At 36.9% G+C, this 19,741-nt stretch overlaps 1 protein-coding gene across 23 annotated transcripts in view; it reads left to right on the top strand.

Annotated features, from left to right (window-relative positions):
* CFAP20DC (CFAP20 domain containing) overlaps nucleotides 1-19,741 on the top strand; it is a 246,747-nt gene that overhangs the window by 103,755 nt on the left and 123,251 nt on the right. For all 23 annotated transcript variants that reach the window (XM_045051767.1, XM_011279970.4, XM_023249889.2 and 20 more), the window contains one exon: nucleotides 4,545-4,701. In XM_045051767.1, the coding sequence (XP_044907702.1) occupies nucleotides 4,545-4,701 (157 nt within the window). The remainder of the gene's footprint in view (nucleotides 1-4,544; nucleotides 4,702-19,741) is intronic.

Below are 19,741 nucleotides of genomic sequence, written 5' to 3'. Positions count from 1 at the left end.
TTGTATAGAACCACAAAATATCCCAATAGTCAAAGCAATCTTGAAAAGCAAAGCTGGAGGCATCCCAAATCTGTACTTCAAGTTATATTACAAAGCTGTAGTAATCAAGACAGTATGGTACTGGCACAAAACAAGACACATAGATCAATGGAACAGAATAGAAGACCCAGAAATGAACTGGCAGTTATATGGTTAATTAATCTTTAACAAAGCAGGAAAGAATATCCAATAGGAAAAAGACTGTCTTTTCAACAAATGGTGTTAGGAAAACTGCACAGCAACATACAAAAGAATGAAATTGGACTTTCTTACACTAAACACAAAAATAAATTCAAAATGGATTAAAGACCTAAATGTGAGACCTGAAACCATACAAATCCTAGAAGAGAATAGAGGCAATAAATTCTTTGACATCAGCCATAGCAACTTCTTTCTAGGTATATCTCCTGAGGCAAGGGAAACAAAAGCAATAATAAACTATTGGGACTACATCAAAATTAAAAGGTCTGCACAATCTACAAAACTAGAGGGCAACCTACAGAATGGGAGAAGATATTTGGAAATGATATTTGATGAAGGGTTAATATCCAAAATATAAAGAAACTATACAACTCAACACCCCAAACCAAACAATCCAAGTTACAAAAAATGGGCAGAAGACATGAATAGACATTTTTCCAAAGAAAACAGACAGATGGCCAACAGACACATGAAACGATGTTCGGCATCACTTATCATCAGGGAAATGGCAAATCAAAACTACAATAAGATATCACCTCACACCCGTCAGAATGGCTAAAATCAACAACACAAGAAACAACAGATATTAGCAAGGATGTGGAGAAAGGAGAATGCTCTTGCACTGTTGGTGGGAATACAAACTGGTGCAGCCACTCTGGAAAACAGTATGAAGGTCTTCAAAAAGTTAAAAAATAGAACTACCATACAATCCAGAAATTGCACTAGTAGGTATTTACCCAAAGAATACAAAAATACTTCAAAGTAATTCAAAGGAATATATGCACCCCAGTGTTTAAAGTAGCATCATCTACAATACCCAAATTATGGAAACAGCCCAAGTGTCCATTGACTGATGAGTGGATAAAGAAAAAGTGGGGAAAAAGTGGTGTGTGTGTGTTTGTGTGTGTGTGTGTGTGTGTGTGTGTGTGTGTGTGTGATGGAATATTACTCAGCCATTAAAAAGGAATGAAATCTTACCATTTGCAGTGACTTGGGATGGAGCTAAAGAGTATAATACTAAACAAAATTAGGTCAGATAAAGACAAATACCATATGATTTCACTCATATGTGAAATTTAAGAAACAAACAAAGAGGAAGAAAAGAGCAAACCAAGAAACAGACTCTTAACTATAGAGAGCAAACTGATGGTTACCAGATGGTGAAATAGGTGATGGGGATTAAAAAGTGCGCTTGTGATGAGCACCGGGTGATGTATGGAAGTGTTGAATCATCATATTGTACACCTAAAACTAATGTAACACTGTATGTTAACCAACTGGAATTAAAATAAAACCTTAGAAAAATAAAATGAAAGATTGAAAGTATGTGTGTTGGCATGTATGTATATGTATGTCTTCATACATCATGCACATACACATGCAGATCATTATTTGTTGAGTACTTTCTATGATGCATGAATCCAGGCAGAAGAAATAAAAGCAGCTTGACTATGATGGATAAGAAAAGTGTGTTATGGGTAAGGGCCTGGTTTCCTGGGACTCAGAGTTTTTGAAGAAAGTGGACACCAATTCCCAAGCCAAGCTGATGGAGTCTGATGGGGTATACAGGTGCAGCCAGTAGGAGGGTTCACAGAAGTAGGGAATAAAGGGCAGGGCCCTGAGAAGAAATGACCAGCATGTTCCCATGTCACCTTGGACCTGGAAACTATTATTCCTTGTTCAAAACCAAACTCAAATGTCACCTCCAAGCCTTTCCTTTCCTAGATATAGGAAAACTTGGATTCAAATGCAATAAAGCAGATAATTTTAAAAGCAATCATTAACCCTAGAATTACAAAGAAGTTGCATGAAGAAAGGTAATCATAGAGCATCACTTGGCTTAGTTGTGTACAGTATTTACATAGTCACAAAAAGGAAAACATAGAATATTAATTTTGAGGAAAAAGAAAAAAAGAAAGGAGAGATAATTACCTATGGAGGATGAAGTAGAGGAAGTAGAGTGTTAAGTGAACTACAAGTCTTATCTACCATAACAGGAAAACAGTACATAATGTCTAAAATTGATAAATCAAAAGGTATTATTTAAAAATACAGAGAGAAGAAATAGTTAAGAGATGACAGTATGATTAGAAGAGTGGAGAAATGACAAGAACTACATTTTGTATAAAATTTGCTGTTTGGGCTTATATTTACATATAATATCATGGCATTTTTTAAATGTTTTTTTTAAGAAGTCTTTCCTGGGGCACCTGGGTGGCTCAGTCAGTTAAGCGTCCAACTTCATCTTGGCTCATGATTTTGCAGTCTGTGAGTTCAAGCCCCACATCAGGCTCTGTGCTGACAGCTCAGAGCCTGGAGCCTGCTTCAGATTCTATGTTTCCCTCTCTCTCTGCCCTTTCCCCACTCATGCTCGCTCGCTCTCTCTCTCTCTCTCTCTCTCTTTCTCTCTCTCAAAAATAGATAAACATTTAAAATATTTTAAAACGAAGCCTTACCTGAGTCTTCCCATCCTCCCACATTGAGCCCCCTCTGCAATAACGGTTCATACCAGATGCCACATGTCTGCCTCCCTTCCCAGACTGGAAGGACTCTCTTATTCATTTCTGTATGTCAGAGTCACACCCAGTGACTTCTCTTAGCACCTGTGCTTAGCACCTGTGAGGAGGAATGGATGAATACAGTTACTGTTGGGACAGACTAGCTGAATGATTGCAATTGGTACATAATCTTAAGTCTTTTAAGAATAGGAACCACATAACAACAATGGTGATGTTAATAATGTTAGTAATTATTATAGGATAGCTGGAAACCCCAGTAGCACCATCCCCTATAACCTGGATTTTACCAAACCCTGATGTTTCATTTATTCCATGACATGCCTACTGGACTTGTCCCTTATATCCCACCCCCAATACTAGCCCTCTACAAGACCCTCCTCATGTCATGCTTAAGTGACTGACTGACTGACTGACTGACTGACGGACTGACTAGTCTTCCTGTGCCTCAGTCTGTCTCCACTCTACCTCAGCCTTCCTCCCACCCCCAAATATTCCTGCATCAGGGATACTCTAGAATTCCCAGTACTCCATTCTTGTCACATTCTCCTTCAAGAGCTGCAATGACACCTTACCCTCTGGAGTCCAAGGTTCTCCTGATCTTTCTGCCCCTCCAGAACCTGGCTTGCTGGCCCATCCAACATTACCTCCCACACCTCCCCGGAGCTCACCACCCTGCAGGTCAAGCGAGTCTCATTACCGCATCACAGTCAGCCCTCCTTCCCACCTCTTATTCCACCAGACTTCTTTTCACCCAAAAAACAAGAGCATCCCCATTGCCTGGGAATATAATTCTACTCTTGAGATACCTATGATTAATCTTCCTGTATTTAATCAGTAACTTGCTGCAATCTGTCTTACTTTTCTCCTGTGGAAAAACCTCAGGTTTTCCTTCATAATAAAATCGACATTCCTGAATAGAATATGCCTTTATAAATAGCATCGTTATCTCTTTTATAAATAAATATAACTTTCAATTTTGACAGATTAATAAGATGAACCTTATGTAAACTGATATTTTAAAAGAAGTACAGACAACTTTAAATACTACTGTGCTTTTAATTTCAAAAATTCTTTTTCCTGTTGTCCTGCAATCTTCAATATGTCTTAATTTCTCACTAAATGATTATTTTCTCCTTTTCTTTAACTCAGTCAGACCATTTAGAGAATTCATTTGATGAAGTATTGAGGAGTCTAATTGTTTAATGGGCAGAAATTAGTCCCTGCAAAGAGTACTTTAAAAACTGGCAAATACCAGGCATAATTACAAATTCTTTAGAAGAATCTATTTCTGTACAATAGGTTAATTGGTTATAAGTAGACAGCACCGGCCACAATTTAAACCCGGCTTCCAATTTCATCCATGATTTTTTTTAACAAATATAAGTGGCTAATTATGATCAAATTAGTCCCCTTGAAGGAACAATTGGCTACTTATCCCTGATTTTCAAGATTTAAGTGGTCTAACGCACCTGCAATTAGCTTCCCACTAACATACTGCCTACAGATCCAGAGTTATTTCCCAAAGTTGTCAAAATCTTGCCTTGTAATGAGAACTCTACAGTCAGATGACCAATGTATAGTTTAGATTATGATGACTTCTTTGGAAGAATCAATGCAATTTTTAAGAAAACTGAAGCCAAAATAGAGATTTGCTTAAGGGGGAAAGTTGTTTTGGGGCAAGTTGATCCAGATAATTGCCTCCACTCTCTGGACTACCCACATATAGATGGCTTGTTCACCTATGTGATTATTGAAAAGTACTTACCCTTCTTTCCTTTATTTTAGTGGTGCAATCTATGTATAGACTTGGTAGCATTTACCAGTGAAATATTCAAGGGAGCAGTTTTCCAGTCATTGGATGGAATTATTGTCTCTGCTAACTGTAAGCTACGGAAGATCTTTACTTTAAAATGCAAGCCTCAAGACACCGTTGATAAAGACGGTATGTTCAAATTGCTACCAAGATTTTTAAATTCTCCAATGTGTTTTTAAAAATTAGACACACCTTTGGATAGTATGAGTACATGGAAATGGTTTTTCTATGTTATTGTGGAATAAACACTTAACATGAGATCTGTCCTCTTCACAAATTTTTAGGTGTATAACATGTTATTGTTGACTACAGGTGCAATGCTGTATAGCAGATCTCTAGAGCGTATTCATCTTGACCAAAACCCATCGATTAGTAACTCCCATTTACCCCCTCCTCAACTGCTGGTAACCACCATTCTACTCTGATTCCATGAATTTAATTATTTTAGTTGCCTTATATAAGTAAAATCATACAGTATTTGTCTCTCTATAGTTGGCTTATTTCACTTAGCCTAAGACCTCATGATTCATCCATGTTGTAGCATATGTCATTCTTTACTCTGAATCACGTGTTTAAGTGTAGCTGAATGTCACAAAGATATCTTTTTTATTTTTGTGGTTATTTTTCTGGTTTGTTTATGATAGCACTTACCATGTGAATCCGTCGAGGTTCTTAGTTGCAAGCGATGGAGTCCTGTCTAGGTAGTTGAAACAGAAAAAAGAATTTATTTAAGGAAATTAGCCAGTTCATAGAATCTCAAGGATGTCCAGAAAATCAGGCTTAGAGGCTACAGCCAAAAACAAATGCAGCTCCCACCACAGGACTGCTCCAAGGAAGACCCCCATTAGCTACTGCAACCGGGCAAAGACTCTGTAGGTCTGACTGTACTGTCTGACTTGTAGAGGCTAGGTCACATGGTGCAAGGGAGGCTAACAAAGCAAATGTCTTATTTCCAACTAAGGAGATAGGACTCATTGATGTAGTAAAATCACCAAATTAACAAGGGTGTTCAAAAGATGTCAACATTCAAAAAGCTCTGCTATTGTCCAACGTATACTATCTCATTATTCTGTGGTTATTTCATGAACTCATTTGGGAGAAATTACATTTATATATTAATTTTCCAATAATCATGTTAAAATAGAAAAATGATTGAGTTATTCCTCATATTATTTTTAGAAAGATTGGAAATATACACATTGATTATTCATTATATGATTAATAAATATATTCTGCAGATAACTGAACTGTCCAGAATTTATAAGATGGCACAAACTCTCCTAAGATAGTCTTAAACAACTGAAAGTATTGAGAGAATACTGATGCTTTCTTTTGATTTTTGTCTGGGATTATTTTTAACAAAATCAATTTTTCTAGAAGCCCAGGAAACAGAGTAGCACATAAGATGGCAAAGGTGATTTCTTAGAAGTTTGTATAAAGTAGACTTTAGACTTGTGCTCTGTCTGGATGAGTGTCTGAGAAATCCTTGTGTGGTTCACTCTGTGGAACAAGAAACTGTGCCTATAAATTTCATTTGATAACAAAACACAGCAGTGCATTAACAGCTCCCAGAGAGATTACAAGGCAGGAAGTCCAGCCACTCATCTTATGTACCATTTAAAGGCTATACAAGAGGGGCACCTGGGTGGCTCAGTCAGTTAAGCATCCAACTTCGGCTCAGGTCATGATCTCATGGTTCATGAGTTTGAGCCCCGCATCAGGCTCTGTGCTGACAGCTCAGAGCCTGAAGCCTGCTTCAGAATCTGTGACCTCCTCTCTCTCTGTCTCCTCCCCAGCTCATGCTGTCTCTCAAAAAATAAACGTTAAAAATTTTTTTTTAAAAAGGCTATACAAGAAAGCAAAAGACTTCATTTTTAAAAAAATAGCACCCAGCTAATAAGAAACCTCAAAATTTATAGAAATGTATGTGCATTCTACATCAGATCATAGGAGGTAAATCATAACCTGATTAATATTTTTAAATAAATATAAGGAAAAGAGTAAATCAAAATATGGCATATTAAATACATGTTTTTATCTCTGATCCTTCCTCAAACCCCACTAAAATTATAGGACTAAAAATGGCAATAAACCCACCAGGATGAAAATTATTGAAGAGTAGCTAACAACAGACAAAGTGTGTTCATAAATTTTGTAAGATTGAGGAATGACAACTGACTTAGAAGAGCAGAGGAAGCTGAAACTAGTGGGTTTACAGAGAGATTCACCAATAAGATTCATAATGTAGAAGCTCAGAGGGGCTCAAGAATTGGCAGCCCCCTGCCAAATGCAGGAAATAAAAGAGTGTGGCTAAAAACAAGGAAATTGGCTAAAATTCCATATGGACTGCTAACGGATCCCAGATTCCCTTTCTAACTCCAAACAAGCAAACAATAGGATATTTCTTCTCTGGAGAAACTGATCCAGAGAACTTTTCAACTCAGGTACATTGGATACATGTTAGATAGACACAAGAACTAACAGAAAGAAAGAAATAGATAAAGTAGGAAATAGATACATGCTTTTCTCAAAGTTAAGAAAACATTGCATCTATAAAATAGGAGTTATTTGTTCTTGTTGTATTTTATTGAAGTTTATTATCTTATAAGCCTTTAATATAATTTAAAAACATTTATAAATCATAAGTGTGCAGCTTTATGAATTACCACAAAGTGAACACATTTCTGTAACCATCATCCAGATCAAGAAATAGAATACTACAAACATCCTAGAATCCCTGCTCATAATTCCCTCCCAGTCATGTCCCTCTCTCTTTTGAGAGGTCACACTCTCCTGACTTCTAACAATTTAAATAAATTTTACCTATTTTTGAAGTTTATTTAAGTGGAATCATATAGTATATATTCTTTCCAAATATACATTCTTTAACATGTATTTTAATGTGTTTGTGTAAAATGTGTTTGTGAGATTCACCTATATTGCTAATTTAATTACTGTACATAGTATGGCATCGTGTGAATGTACCACAATTTATTCGTCCATATTAGGCATTTTGAATAGTGCTGCTAGAATCATTCTACATTTCTCTTGGAGCTTCTAGATAGGCATTTCTTTAGATATTTGTCAAGAAGATAAATGAACACATACTTTGGCATTCTTAATTTCAGTTATTACATTTTTTGTTTCTAGAATTTCCATTAGATTTTTTTTATAGTTTCCATTCCTTAGCTGAAATTCTCCATCTCATTATTTAATTTCTCAAATATATTAAGCAAAGTTATTTTAAAAGGCATGGCTCACAATTCCAATGTCTGTCTGTCCTGTGGGTCTGTTTTTGTTGTCTGTTTTTCTCTTGTTCTTGTATCCTAATGTGTCTAGTAAGTTTTGAGTGTATACTGGACATTTTGACACAGAAACTATATAGCTATTTTGAGATTGTATTGTATTGTCTTTCTTCAGAGATTTAGAATAAAAAAAAAATTTTTAAGAAGCCCGAAAGACTGAAAATAAGATCCAAATGTTAAGAATATTAGAAGTTAGTCCAAGAGACCCATCAACAGAATGATAGGATTCTAAGTGAGAGACTAGAGGAAACAGGAGGGATGATATATAGGAAGATTTCCCAAAATTAAAGGTCAGATGTTTTCAGATTGACATAGCTCATCAAAAACAGAAAAAGAAAAAAAAGAAGAAAAGAGTCACCATTGTGTAATTTCAGAATAGGAGGGAAAAAAAGAAAAGATTATTAAAGCTTCCAGAATTTTTTTTAAATTGAAGTTGCATACAAAGGAGTAGGAATAAGAATAATGTCTGACTTCATACAACAACATTAGATGGTAGAAGACCTTGAAACCATACCTTCAAAATATAAGGAAAAATTACTTTCAACTTAGAATTTTACACCCATCCAGTCTAACAATTAATTGAGTGCAAAATAAAGGTGTTTGCTGACATGCAAGGTCTCAAAAATTTATATTTATTTAAATCCTTTGTCAGAAAAGATCTGGAAGATATTCTCCATAAAATATAAGGAGTAGATCAAGAAAAAGGAGTATGTGGGATCCAAGAAACAAGATTTCAGAGAAAAGCAAAGAGAATTTTCAGAATTGTGGTTAAAGGAATTCAAAGGATGACATTTGTTCAGCACATCTAGAAAACAGTCCAGATTTCAGCAGGAAAATGGAGGCTTTCAAGAGGAAAGTCTCTAGGAAAAGAATATATCTGATACAATATGATGTGTTTGAACATGGAAAGTAAAGTTGATTTGATTTTATAGTGCTAATAGGGAGTTTGGGAAGAATTAATGTGTGGTGTGTACAAAAATCTATCACAAAATAAAACAGTGATCAACCCTAAGGAAAACAAAAAGTTGTACAAGAAAAGAAACGTAATCATAGCATATTACATGGCTTAAATGTGTACAGCTTTTTAAAAAAAACATTTTATTTTCAAGGGCAGTTTTAGGTTCACAGCAAAATTGAATGCAAATTGCAAAGAATTTCTATGTCCTCGTTACCCCCGCATATGCACAGTCTCCACAGCTATAGCCACTCATACCAGAGTGGTACATTTGCCAAAATTAATGAACTTACATAAACACTTTATTATCACCCAAAGTCCATAGTTTACATTAGCATTCCCTCTTAGTGGTGTATACTCAGTGGGTTTTGACAAATGAATAATAACATGTATCTAACAATATACTATCCTACAGAATAGTTTCACTGCCCTTGTCTTCTAGGTTCTACCCATTCATTCCTCCCTCCCTATTAATTCCTGGCAACCATTGGTCTTTTTATTGTCTTCATAGTTTTGCCTTCACCAGAATGTTACATAGTTGGAATCATGCAACATATAGCCTTTTTGGACTGATTTCTTTCACTTAGTAATATGCCTTTTAACCTCCAGGGTGCCTCGGTGGCTCAATCAGTTGAGCATCTGACTTTGGCTCAGGTTATAATCTTGCAGTTTGTGGATTCAAGCCCACATCCAGCTCTCTGCTGTCAGCGCAGAGCCTGCTTCGTATCCCCTGTCTTCCTCTCTCTCTCTGCCCCTCCCCCGTTCCTGCTCGTTCATTCTCTCTCAAAAATAAACATTTTTTAAAAAAGTTCCTCCATGTCTTTTCATGGGTTGATAGTTCATATCATTTTGATGCTGAATAATATTCTCTTGTCTGTATTACCAGTTTGTTTTTCCATTAACCTACCGAAGGACATCTTGGTTGCTTCCAAAATTTGGCAATTATTAATGAAGCTGCTATATTCTTGTGCAAGTTTTTGTAGGAACATAAATTTTCAACCCATTTGGGTAAATATCAAGGAGGATGACTGCCAGTTCATAGGGTAAGAGTAAGTTTAGTTTTTAAGAAACTGTCAAACTGTCTTCCAAAGTGGCTATACCATTTTGTATTCCCACCAGAAATGAATAAGAGTAACTCTTGCCTTGCCTGCATTTGGTGTTGTCCACCTTTTAGATTTTTGCCTTAAAAATAGTTGCCTATTGGCACAATTTTTGTACATAATCTTAATAATGTACCATACTAAATAATAAGTTATCCAAAAATTATGAAAAATCCTATTTGAAAGATGTGGGGAGGGAAGGAAGGTGGTATGGTAGTTTAACAGTGCTAAATCTTTTTTTTTCCAAAATAGGAAGTCAGAGATATTATCTAAAGCATAAGTGCAGAAATGCCAATATGAGGCTACTGTTTATAAACAAATAAGTACCAGAAGATAGAAGCTATTGCTGAGGCTTCAGAATAGTTGCCTCTGCATTGCGAGCCTGGGGGGATGAGTGAGGAGGGAGGGCAGCAGTCAGAGAATGATGACTTTGTCTCATAATCTTGTAGTACCATTTGTATTTTTGAACAATATACACATATTTTGTTTTATAATCAGTTTTTAAAATGAATGGGTAATCTGTAAAAAATTCCAAGAACAAACATTGGCATGATTTCTTTTAGTTTTTCAGAAGGACTGAAAAAAAGCCTTATGAATGTGGCATCTCAGATTGCCTCAAATGTTCCAAATAGACTTGGGGAGGCATGCTGTGGTTCAGGGTGCTGTGGAATATAACCCCATATTCCTCACTTAGCTGCCAGGACTTAACCTTGTACAAGTGCTCACCCAATCTCTATGCTTCAGGTTCTGCATCAGTAAAGTGAGGATAATAATTGTTCCTTGGTTAAGCAAAATACTATTACATTCCCACTGAAAGCATATGGTGTGTAAACCAAGTACATCTTGGAGAAGTTAAATTGGTATTGTAGAGGCCAAAGATACAGGTTAATGGTCCCACAGTCCATTGCTGTGATCATGTACCAACTTTGTGCTTTGTGTGAGTTCTGAACATCTCTGAGCATTGTTTCCTCATTAATTATTATGAGGTGGTTGTGAAGATCCAATAAAATATAAAAATGTATGTGACAAGATAAAAACTATGATTCATTGTGTAGATGCTAAACATTTATCTGCCTCCTGTAATCAGGCACTGGGTTGACACAGCCTCTGCTTTGAGGAGCTTGGGATCTCTCAGGAAGATTTACATGTACGTGTAGATTGTTATACCTGGAAGAAACTTAACTAATGGGCTTAACAAGCAGTGGGAGGAGAGTCTGGAGCACTTACCTCTTATTTGAGAAAGCCACCTGGAGAGGCACTTTGATTTCACAGACCTACCAAGTTAAGAAAAAATTGACTGACATAAGGTTGCCAACTTTTGAATTTGCCAAATCAGAGCATTAAAACAAACAAAAAAAGAAAAACTACAATTATTCTGATCATTTCATTAATTGAAAAGACATTTAAACACACACACACACACACACACACACACACACACACACATTAGGAATGTGTTAATTTCAGAATAAAGGCTGACATTTTCACCACAGACCAGTGAAAATGACTTCATGGGTCAGTATCTATCCATAGAGCAGTGTTTGGTCTATACTCACCTAGAGAAATAAATTTCCAAAATATATCCTGAAGGAAAAATAATAATTTCCCAGGTAATGAAAATGGATAACAAGAAAAGAAAGCATTTCTAAAAGAGGAAAGAGTGTATGTGCATAAAGGCAGGGTATCATGAATATATCTGATGTGTTCAAGGAACAGGGAGTTCAGTATGGTACATGGCAGGGGTGGGAGTAATGATTTAATATAATATTCTATTACTAGGCTGCATGTTTTGTGTGACATAAAGAGGTAGAGCAAATTTCCTTCCCTGAAAGTTCACTGTGTAATTTTAGACACTAGAAACATAAACAGTACAAGAATACTTATGAAGACATTTGATAAAAGAGGAGAAAGGATAACAGTGTGGGGCAAAATGAGTGTCCCTGGCCAAGGAGGTTGGCAGCAGAAGTGATAGCAGTGATGATTATGGTGCTAATAGGAGCAGTAGGTGTTCTAAACACTTTATATATGAACTTAATTTAATGCTCATAACAACTCTATGAAGTGGATGTTACTATTATCCCCATTTTATAGATAGGGAAACTTAGGCACAGAGAAGTCAGATAATGTGCCCAGTGTCACACAACTGTTAAGTAGTAAAGGCAGGTTTTGAAGCCTGTCATTAGGACTCGAGTATATACTCCTAATTACTACAGTGTACTGCCCTTCTTGGGAGGGTGGGAGGGGAAATTTTAGAATTTCCCAGGCAGGGGGAGGGTGCCTGGGTGGCCCAGTCAGTTGAGCATCTGACTCTTGGTCTCCGCTCAGGTCTTGATCTAGGGTCATGAGTTCAGGCCCCACACTGGGCTGGAGCCTCCTTAAAAAAAAAAAAAAGGCAAGACATGTCATGGAATAAGAATGTCACGATTTGGTGACTGGCCATGTTAAACATGTCTGTATTCGATAAGTTATGGATGTCCCTTTGTCTTTCATACTGAAAGTAGTGGGAGGGTTGATTTTCTCCTTCAAAGACAGATCTGTTAGTCATAGTATTGAGACTTTTATCTTAGGAAACTCTTTTTCCTGTTTCTTACATTCCATTCTGAGATTTTATTTAAAGATATTGTATTAAATGTTACTTAAGCTCAGTACTTTGTTGTCCTTGGCTTATTTAAACTGCTGCATTTCATTCTAGAACCTCTTAAACTCACCCATGCTAGGCAATGTTGCCTGATTCCATTGCTGTTCTCTGTTTACACAGTGCAATATAATAGAAAGTGAATTACTAGAACCCTAAAACAAGAAATTAACCAGTTTTTCACTTGCCCGGAGGAATGGCTTATGCTGAACAAGTAGTAAAGCATGCTGGTTCAAATGAATTTATGACTTTTATGGTTCCCAAGGGGACATGGACTGGCATTTTTAAGCATTTGCATGACTAAATTATTGATTAACTTGTATCATTCTGCATTAAAAAATATATATATATATATACATATATATATATGTATATATATATATATATACACATACACACATAGGTAAGAGAAGAACAAGAGGAGAGAAAAGAGAGAGGAAAGAACAAGTGATTACCCACTAGGCATGGACTTAGACTCTGTCACTGATGACTTTATGGGTCTTCTGACACCCAGTTCAGTGTTCTTTCTAAAATATCACAGTGGAGCGCCTGGGTGGCTCAGTTGCTTTAACCTCTGACTCTCAATTTTGGCTCAGGTCATGATCTCACGGTTTGTGAGATGAAGCCCTGCATGGGGCTCTGCACTGACAGCATGGAGCCTGCTTGTGATTCTCTCTCCCTTCTCTTTCTGCCTCTCCCTCACTTGCATGTGCTCACTCTCAAAATAAATAAATAAACTTAAAAAATAAAATAAGATATCAGCACTTGGGCATGTGTTCTGTGTTGAGAAATGCAAGAATAGAATAATTAAAAGTATAATTTCAGACTGAGAGCCCTTGAGGGCATAGGTTAAGTCTCCATATTTTTATCTCTAGCACATGGCCTGGTGTTGGTAATCTGTCATACATGTCTGATGAATTAATGAAGTAAAGGTTGGCTAATTGTTTGTTCAATTATTCATTCAGTCACTGTCTCTATTCAATAAGCCTTTATTGAATGTCAAGCAATGTGAAGAAAATTATCCCTTCAAAGGCCAGAGAAAAAACTAGAAATACTGACATCTTGCCATAATGGACTCATTGAGCAGGGAAGGGCCTTAGAGATCATCTAATCCAATGTCTTAATTACACAGAGGAGGAAAATAAGGCCCATGGAAATGAGGTATCTTGTGCTGAGGTCAGGAAGGTGGAACTCTAGGCCAGGCCTCTGACTGTTCCTTCCTCAACAGTATACAAGTTTGCCTTCCTCAGTAACTGGAATGGTTTAGTGTTTTTAATAATTAACACTGTTGAGAGTTTCTCTGCCTGTCTATCTCCAGGTCAGGTGAGTGCTCATCCTATCAGATTTCATCAGTTTAAGGCTGCATGCCCACTCCTTCCTGCAGTGGAATTGAACTCAGATTGCCCTTGCCTAGTAAACCACCCCAGGGCAAGAAAAGGCGTAAGATCTCAGTATAGCAGAGGTGCCTAGCCAATAGTAGATCCCACAAAAATGGGTTATGAATATCTATATATCAAGACACAGAACTATTCTGATTAAAATATCAATTGTAGGGACACTGGGTGGCTCAGTTGGTTGAGCACCCAACTCATGATTTCAGCTCAGGTCGTGATCCCAGAGTTGTGGGATAAAGCCCCACATCGGGCTCCATGCTAGGTGTGGAGCCTGCTTGAGATTCTCTCCCCCGCTCACATGTGCTCTCTCTCTCTCTCTCTCTCTCTCTCTCTCAAAATGAAAGGTTAAGGGTGCCTAGGTGGCTCAATCATTTAAGCTTCTGACTCTTGCTCTTGATTTTGGCTTCAGGTCATGATCCCACAGTTCATGAGATTAAGCCCCACATCAGCCTCTGCACTGACAACGTGGAGCATGCTTAGGATTCTCTCTCTCCCTTGCTCTCTGCCCCTCCCCAGCTCATGTGTGCGCATTCCCCCCCCCAAAAATAAATAAACATTTTTTTAAAAATTAGCAATTATATAAGTAGGTATTTTATATACTATTTCTAATAGGACTTCATATCTCAAAAACTCTAAGGATAACAATTTCATTTATATATTCATCACAAATAATTAAATACATAGGAATAAATTTTACCAAGAAAATGAAAGTCTTGTTCACTGAAAACTACAAAACATTCCTAAAGGAAGTTAGAGAATACCTAAATAAATGGAAAGACATCTTATGTTCATGGATTGGAAGACAATATTGTTAAGATGCTGGTATTACCCAAAGAGATCTAGAGATTCAGTGCAATCTCTCTTAAGATTTCAGTGACCTCTTTGCAGAAATGAAAAAGCCAATCCTCAAATTCATATGGAATTGCAAGGGGACCCAAATAGCCAAAAACAATATTGAAAAAGAAGAACAAAGTTGGAGGATTCACACTTCCCAATTTCAAAACTTGCCTCAAGAATTGCAGCAATCAAAACAGTTTGGTACATTTAGAATGGACATATAGACTAATGGGATAGAATTGAGTCCAGAAATGAACCCATACATCTGATTTCTTTATGGGAGTGCCAAGAACATTCAACTAGGAAAGAAGAGACTTTTCAACAAATGGTTCTGGGACAGATATCCACGTGCAAAAGAATGAGGATAGACCCCTACCTCACACCATATATAAAAATTAACTCAAACGGATCAATGACCTCAATTTAAGAGCTAAATAAAACTCTTAGGAAAAAAATAGAACTTAATCTTTATGACCTTAGATTTGGCAATGGATTCCTAGATATGACTGACCCTAAAGCACAGCAACAAAATTTTAAAAATAGATAAATTGGACATTAAAATTTTAAAACTTTTGTGTATCAAAAGACATTATTAAGAAATTGAAAAGACAACCTACAGGATGGGAGAATATATTAACAAATCATATATCTGACAGGACTCTTACAACTCAATAATAAATACACACAACCAATTAACAAATAGTCAAAGGACTTAGCTACTGTAGTATTTCTCCAAAGAAGATATATAAATAGTTGACAAACATGAAAAAATGCTTAACATCTTTAGTCATTAGGGAAATGTAAATCAAAACCACAATGAGATACTACTTCACACTCACTGGGATGGCTATAATTTTTATTTTTAATGGAAAACAGCTGTTGGCAAGGATGTGGAGAAATTGGAATCCACCTACTATGGAAGACAGTTTGGCAGTTCCTAAAAATGTTAAATACAGAATTACCATATGACCCTGCAGTGCCACTCCTATGTATATACCCAAAAGAATGGAAAACAGATACATGTACATGCATAGTCACTGCACTGTTATTCACAATGACCAAAATGCAGAAACAGCCCAAATGTTCATCAGCAGATGAATGGATAAACAAAACATGGTATGTATCATACACACAGACAAAAAGTCACATATTGTATGATTCTGCTTATATGAAATGTCTGGAATAGATAAATCCATATAGAATGGTTGCCAGGGTTGGGGGTTGGAGGGAATGGAGAGAAACTGGCTAATGGGTAAAGAATTTTACTTTGCAATGATGAAAATGTGTTTTTGGAACTATATATATAAAGGTGGTGGTTGTACAACATTGTAAATGGACTGTGTGCCAATGAATTGTTCACTTTAAAATGCTTAATTTTATATTAATGTGTATTTCCCATCAACAAAATATTTTCAAAAAAACTAAGGGCATGATTCATTTCAGGATAGCCAAGTTTCTGGTGTACTTAAGGCTTATTTACCCCTTTAAACATCAAGACCTTTTATTATAAAAACCACATGCTAAGACATGGTGGTTTTGTGTCCATTGTAATGAAATAATTGACATAAGTCTTTGCTATTGAAAATAAACACTTCTATATGTACCAGGCACTGTTCTTAGGCCCTTATATACACTAACTTACTTAATCATCACAATAACCCTATAAGTTTAGCATTATTTTTTTAATCCATGTTTTACAGATAAGGAGACCAGGGCACAGCAAGGTAAACTAGCATGCCAAAGTCACACAGCTAATAGGTGATAGAACTAGAATGTGAACCCAGGATGCCTTGATTCAGAGCTGTGCTTTTAACCACTATATTATACTGTTTCTTAATATCTTTCTGCATTATACAGTGAGCTCCATAAGGGCAGGATTCAAACCTCTGCCATGCCCAGAGAAAATCTGACAGTTACATGGCAAATGAGTGAATGAACAAATAAAAATTAAACAGACTTTGTAGCAATATTGTTAAGGACTAAACGTTTGTGTCCCCCTAAAATTCATATGTTGACACTTAATCCCCAATGTGATGGTGTTTGAAGGTGGGGGCCTTGGGAAGTGTTTAGGTCCTGAGCCCTCATGAATAGGATTAGTGCCCTTATAAAAGAGACCCAGAGAGCTCCCTCGCCTCTTCTGCCATGTGAGGTAAGAGTAGGAAAACAACAGTCTCTGAACCAGGAATAGGAACAGGGCCCAGATCAGATGCCAAATCTGCTGGTATCTTGATCTTGGACTCCCCAGCCTCCAGAATTGTGAGAGATAAATTTCTGCTGTTTCTAAGACGCCCAGTCTATGGTGTTCTGTTCTATAGCAGCCCAAACAAACTTAAGACAAATATTTTGGCAGTTAAAGACTTTTGTAGTTTCTTCTTGGCTCCCACTGGTGTTTCAGAGAGGTGAGATTATATATAAAATCACTATGCTAGGTACTACAGGCTGTTCTCAGATAAATAAGGTGAATATGGTTGAGTCTTGAGACCACTGAACTATTAAGAAATTAATCTTTATTTAAATTATATGAATTAGGAGAACTCAGAAACTGATACGTCTGTAAATTTAACTACTTTAGGGACACCTGGGTGGCTCAGTCAGTTAAGCATCTGACTCTTGATTTCAGCTCAGGTCATGATCCCACAGTTGGTGGGATCAAGGCCTGCATGAGGCTCTGCACTGACATCCTGGAACTTGCTTGGGATTCTCTCTCCCTCTCTCTCTGATCGTCCCCCACCCAAAATAAATAAACATTAAAATATTAAGTAAATGTCACTATTTTATAAGACATTCCCCCCCAATAAAATGGGGGTGATGATTTTTAATGCACAAAGTGCTTTATACATATATTAAAATTGATGACTAATTTTTAAAGCTAGCTAAGAGCCTCATCAATGGTAATCGTATAGAATGATTCATTTTACGATGGCATTATGGCCAAAGAAAGCCGAACAGGGCTACAGAGTCACTCAAACATTCTAACTCATACTGGGAGCAAAAGACAGCAAAAAACCCACCATCTGGTTGTGTTTTGATGCTGCATGAGCAGATCTGTAAGTTTTCTCATAGTCTTCTCCTTCATGTACCATTTTGCCGTTTTGAGCTGACCCCTCCAGCCAACATTGTTTTCTTTCAGATTTGTTAGCAAAAGTACTTTAAAATTTGTGTCATTTTTCAATGTTAATCAAGCAGTCTGCATGTTTCCATACACAGTCTGTTACAGAAGATACAACTTGTCTGGAAGAACAATGCAGATAGTCCCTGGTCCCTTAGTGTCTGATTACCAGCTTGATTTGTTATCTGCCATCTGGGGAGAAAGATGGGGTATCGAAAGAATGTGTGCATGGCATACTTCTCAGGATATAGCCGAGCAAAGAAAAACCAAAGATGAAAAGTGGAGGACTTGGCAGCTGTTTGTAATCTAGGTCGGCTGTCTTAAGGGGCTTTCATCATGACCGTTTACTGAGCATCCCCTTTGAGCCAGATGGTGATACACGATCGGGATTCTCTCATTGGTCTCTCTCCCACACTAAGAATCTTTTGGCAGAATTGTCTTTCTTTCAGTTCCTAGAATGCACTACAGCCCTTCTGCCTTCAGAGTCTTCAAATGCTGTGTTCCCTCCACCTGAGTGATCACTCCATCTACTTCAGCTGGCCACTTTCTGCTTATCTCACATGACTCAGCTTAAATGTCTCCTTATTAGAAAAGACTTTCCCTGAGACCCATTACCTCTTTCATAACACCTGGAACTTTTCTTTCAGAGCATTTAACAAAATACAATTAAATTGTTATTTATAGTATAATTTATTTCATATTCCCTACTAGATGTGAGTTTCCAAGAAAACCAGGGACAGGGTCACTCTGGCTAGATTCCCAGCCATTAGATAAGCTCCTGGCACATAGGAGAGGCTCAATAAGTATTTGCTAAATGATAAAACAAGTAAATGAATGAATGAAGGCAGACCATGCCCTCTATGTACTCACAGTTTAGCACTATTTAATTTGTATGTAGGATCTATGCTGTTTTTAGAATTCTTATTTTTTAATTAAGCCATGAATGCTAAAAAAAATAAAGTGACCTAGAAATTGGACATGGAGAAGGGGTATTTATTGGTGAGCTGGGTGGTGGGGAGCCGAGTTAACTTCCACTCCAGCCTATCAGAACATCCAACTCCCAGGTCGGGAAGCTCTTCCATAGTTTGGTTTCACAAAAATGAGACTAAAGGTCCTTTCCATGTATTCCTCCACAAAGTTTGAGAGTCAGTAGTTGGTAAATGGGCTTATTAATAGTCTTTATTTTAAAATAATAAACCAATAGTTTTTCTTTGATTTTGCCTTCTATTTCAGGTTTTATACTGCCCACAGTTTCCCTCGATGAACAATCTAATAAGTAGTGAGACAATCATGGGTGCAAAGGGAGAGTAGGTACATAGAAAGGAGAGATGACACAGCATTTTACTGTGAAATCTGATTTGCATGTCAACCACATTCCTGTAAAATTCAGACTGGAGTTTTGTAATAGTCTCTGTCTTCGAATTTTGATTCCCAGGGGTTAGCTGCTTATTTCTCATTAGTTGGAAACTCAGATTTTGTTTGAGATACATTTCAAACTTTGTGCGGCATTGTTCCCTATACCATCCACGCAGTCCCCACAAGCTCAAGTTTCCATGACTTGTCATTATGTGACTGAGAATGCAGCATTTTATTTCAGGGCCTTTTAGCCTTCTCTACCTCTTTTAATATAAAATCTTAGTTTATCAATATTAGCATTGTTGTGGAAATTACCTTTTTCTACCTCAGAGGAGTTTGGAATGATATGTCAGATATACATCTGGAGTTAGTTTATTTACTTTTCCAAATGTTTTCTATCTCGAGAGTTTATTTACTCAACTACTTTATATTGATTTTCTAAATGTCGATGACAAATAAGAAATGGACCAACAAAGAA

The sequence above is a fragment of the Felis catus genome, chromosome A2 (assembly GCF_018350175.1).
Source record: "Felis catus isolate Fca126 chromosome A2, F.catus_Fca126_mat1.0, whole genome shotgun sequence".
In the NCBI taxonomy this organism is placed as follows: domain Eukaryota; kingdom Metazoa; phylum Chordata; class Mammalia; order Carnivora; family Felidae; genus Felis; species Felis catus.
The sequence above is the reverse complement of the archived record's forward strand: the minus strand, read 5'-3'. Positions and strand labels throughout refer to the sequence as shown.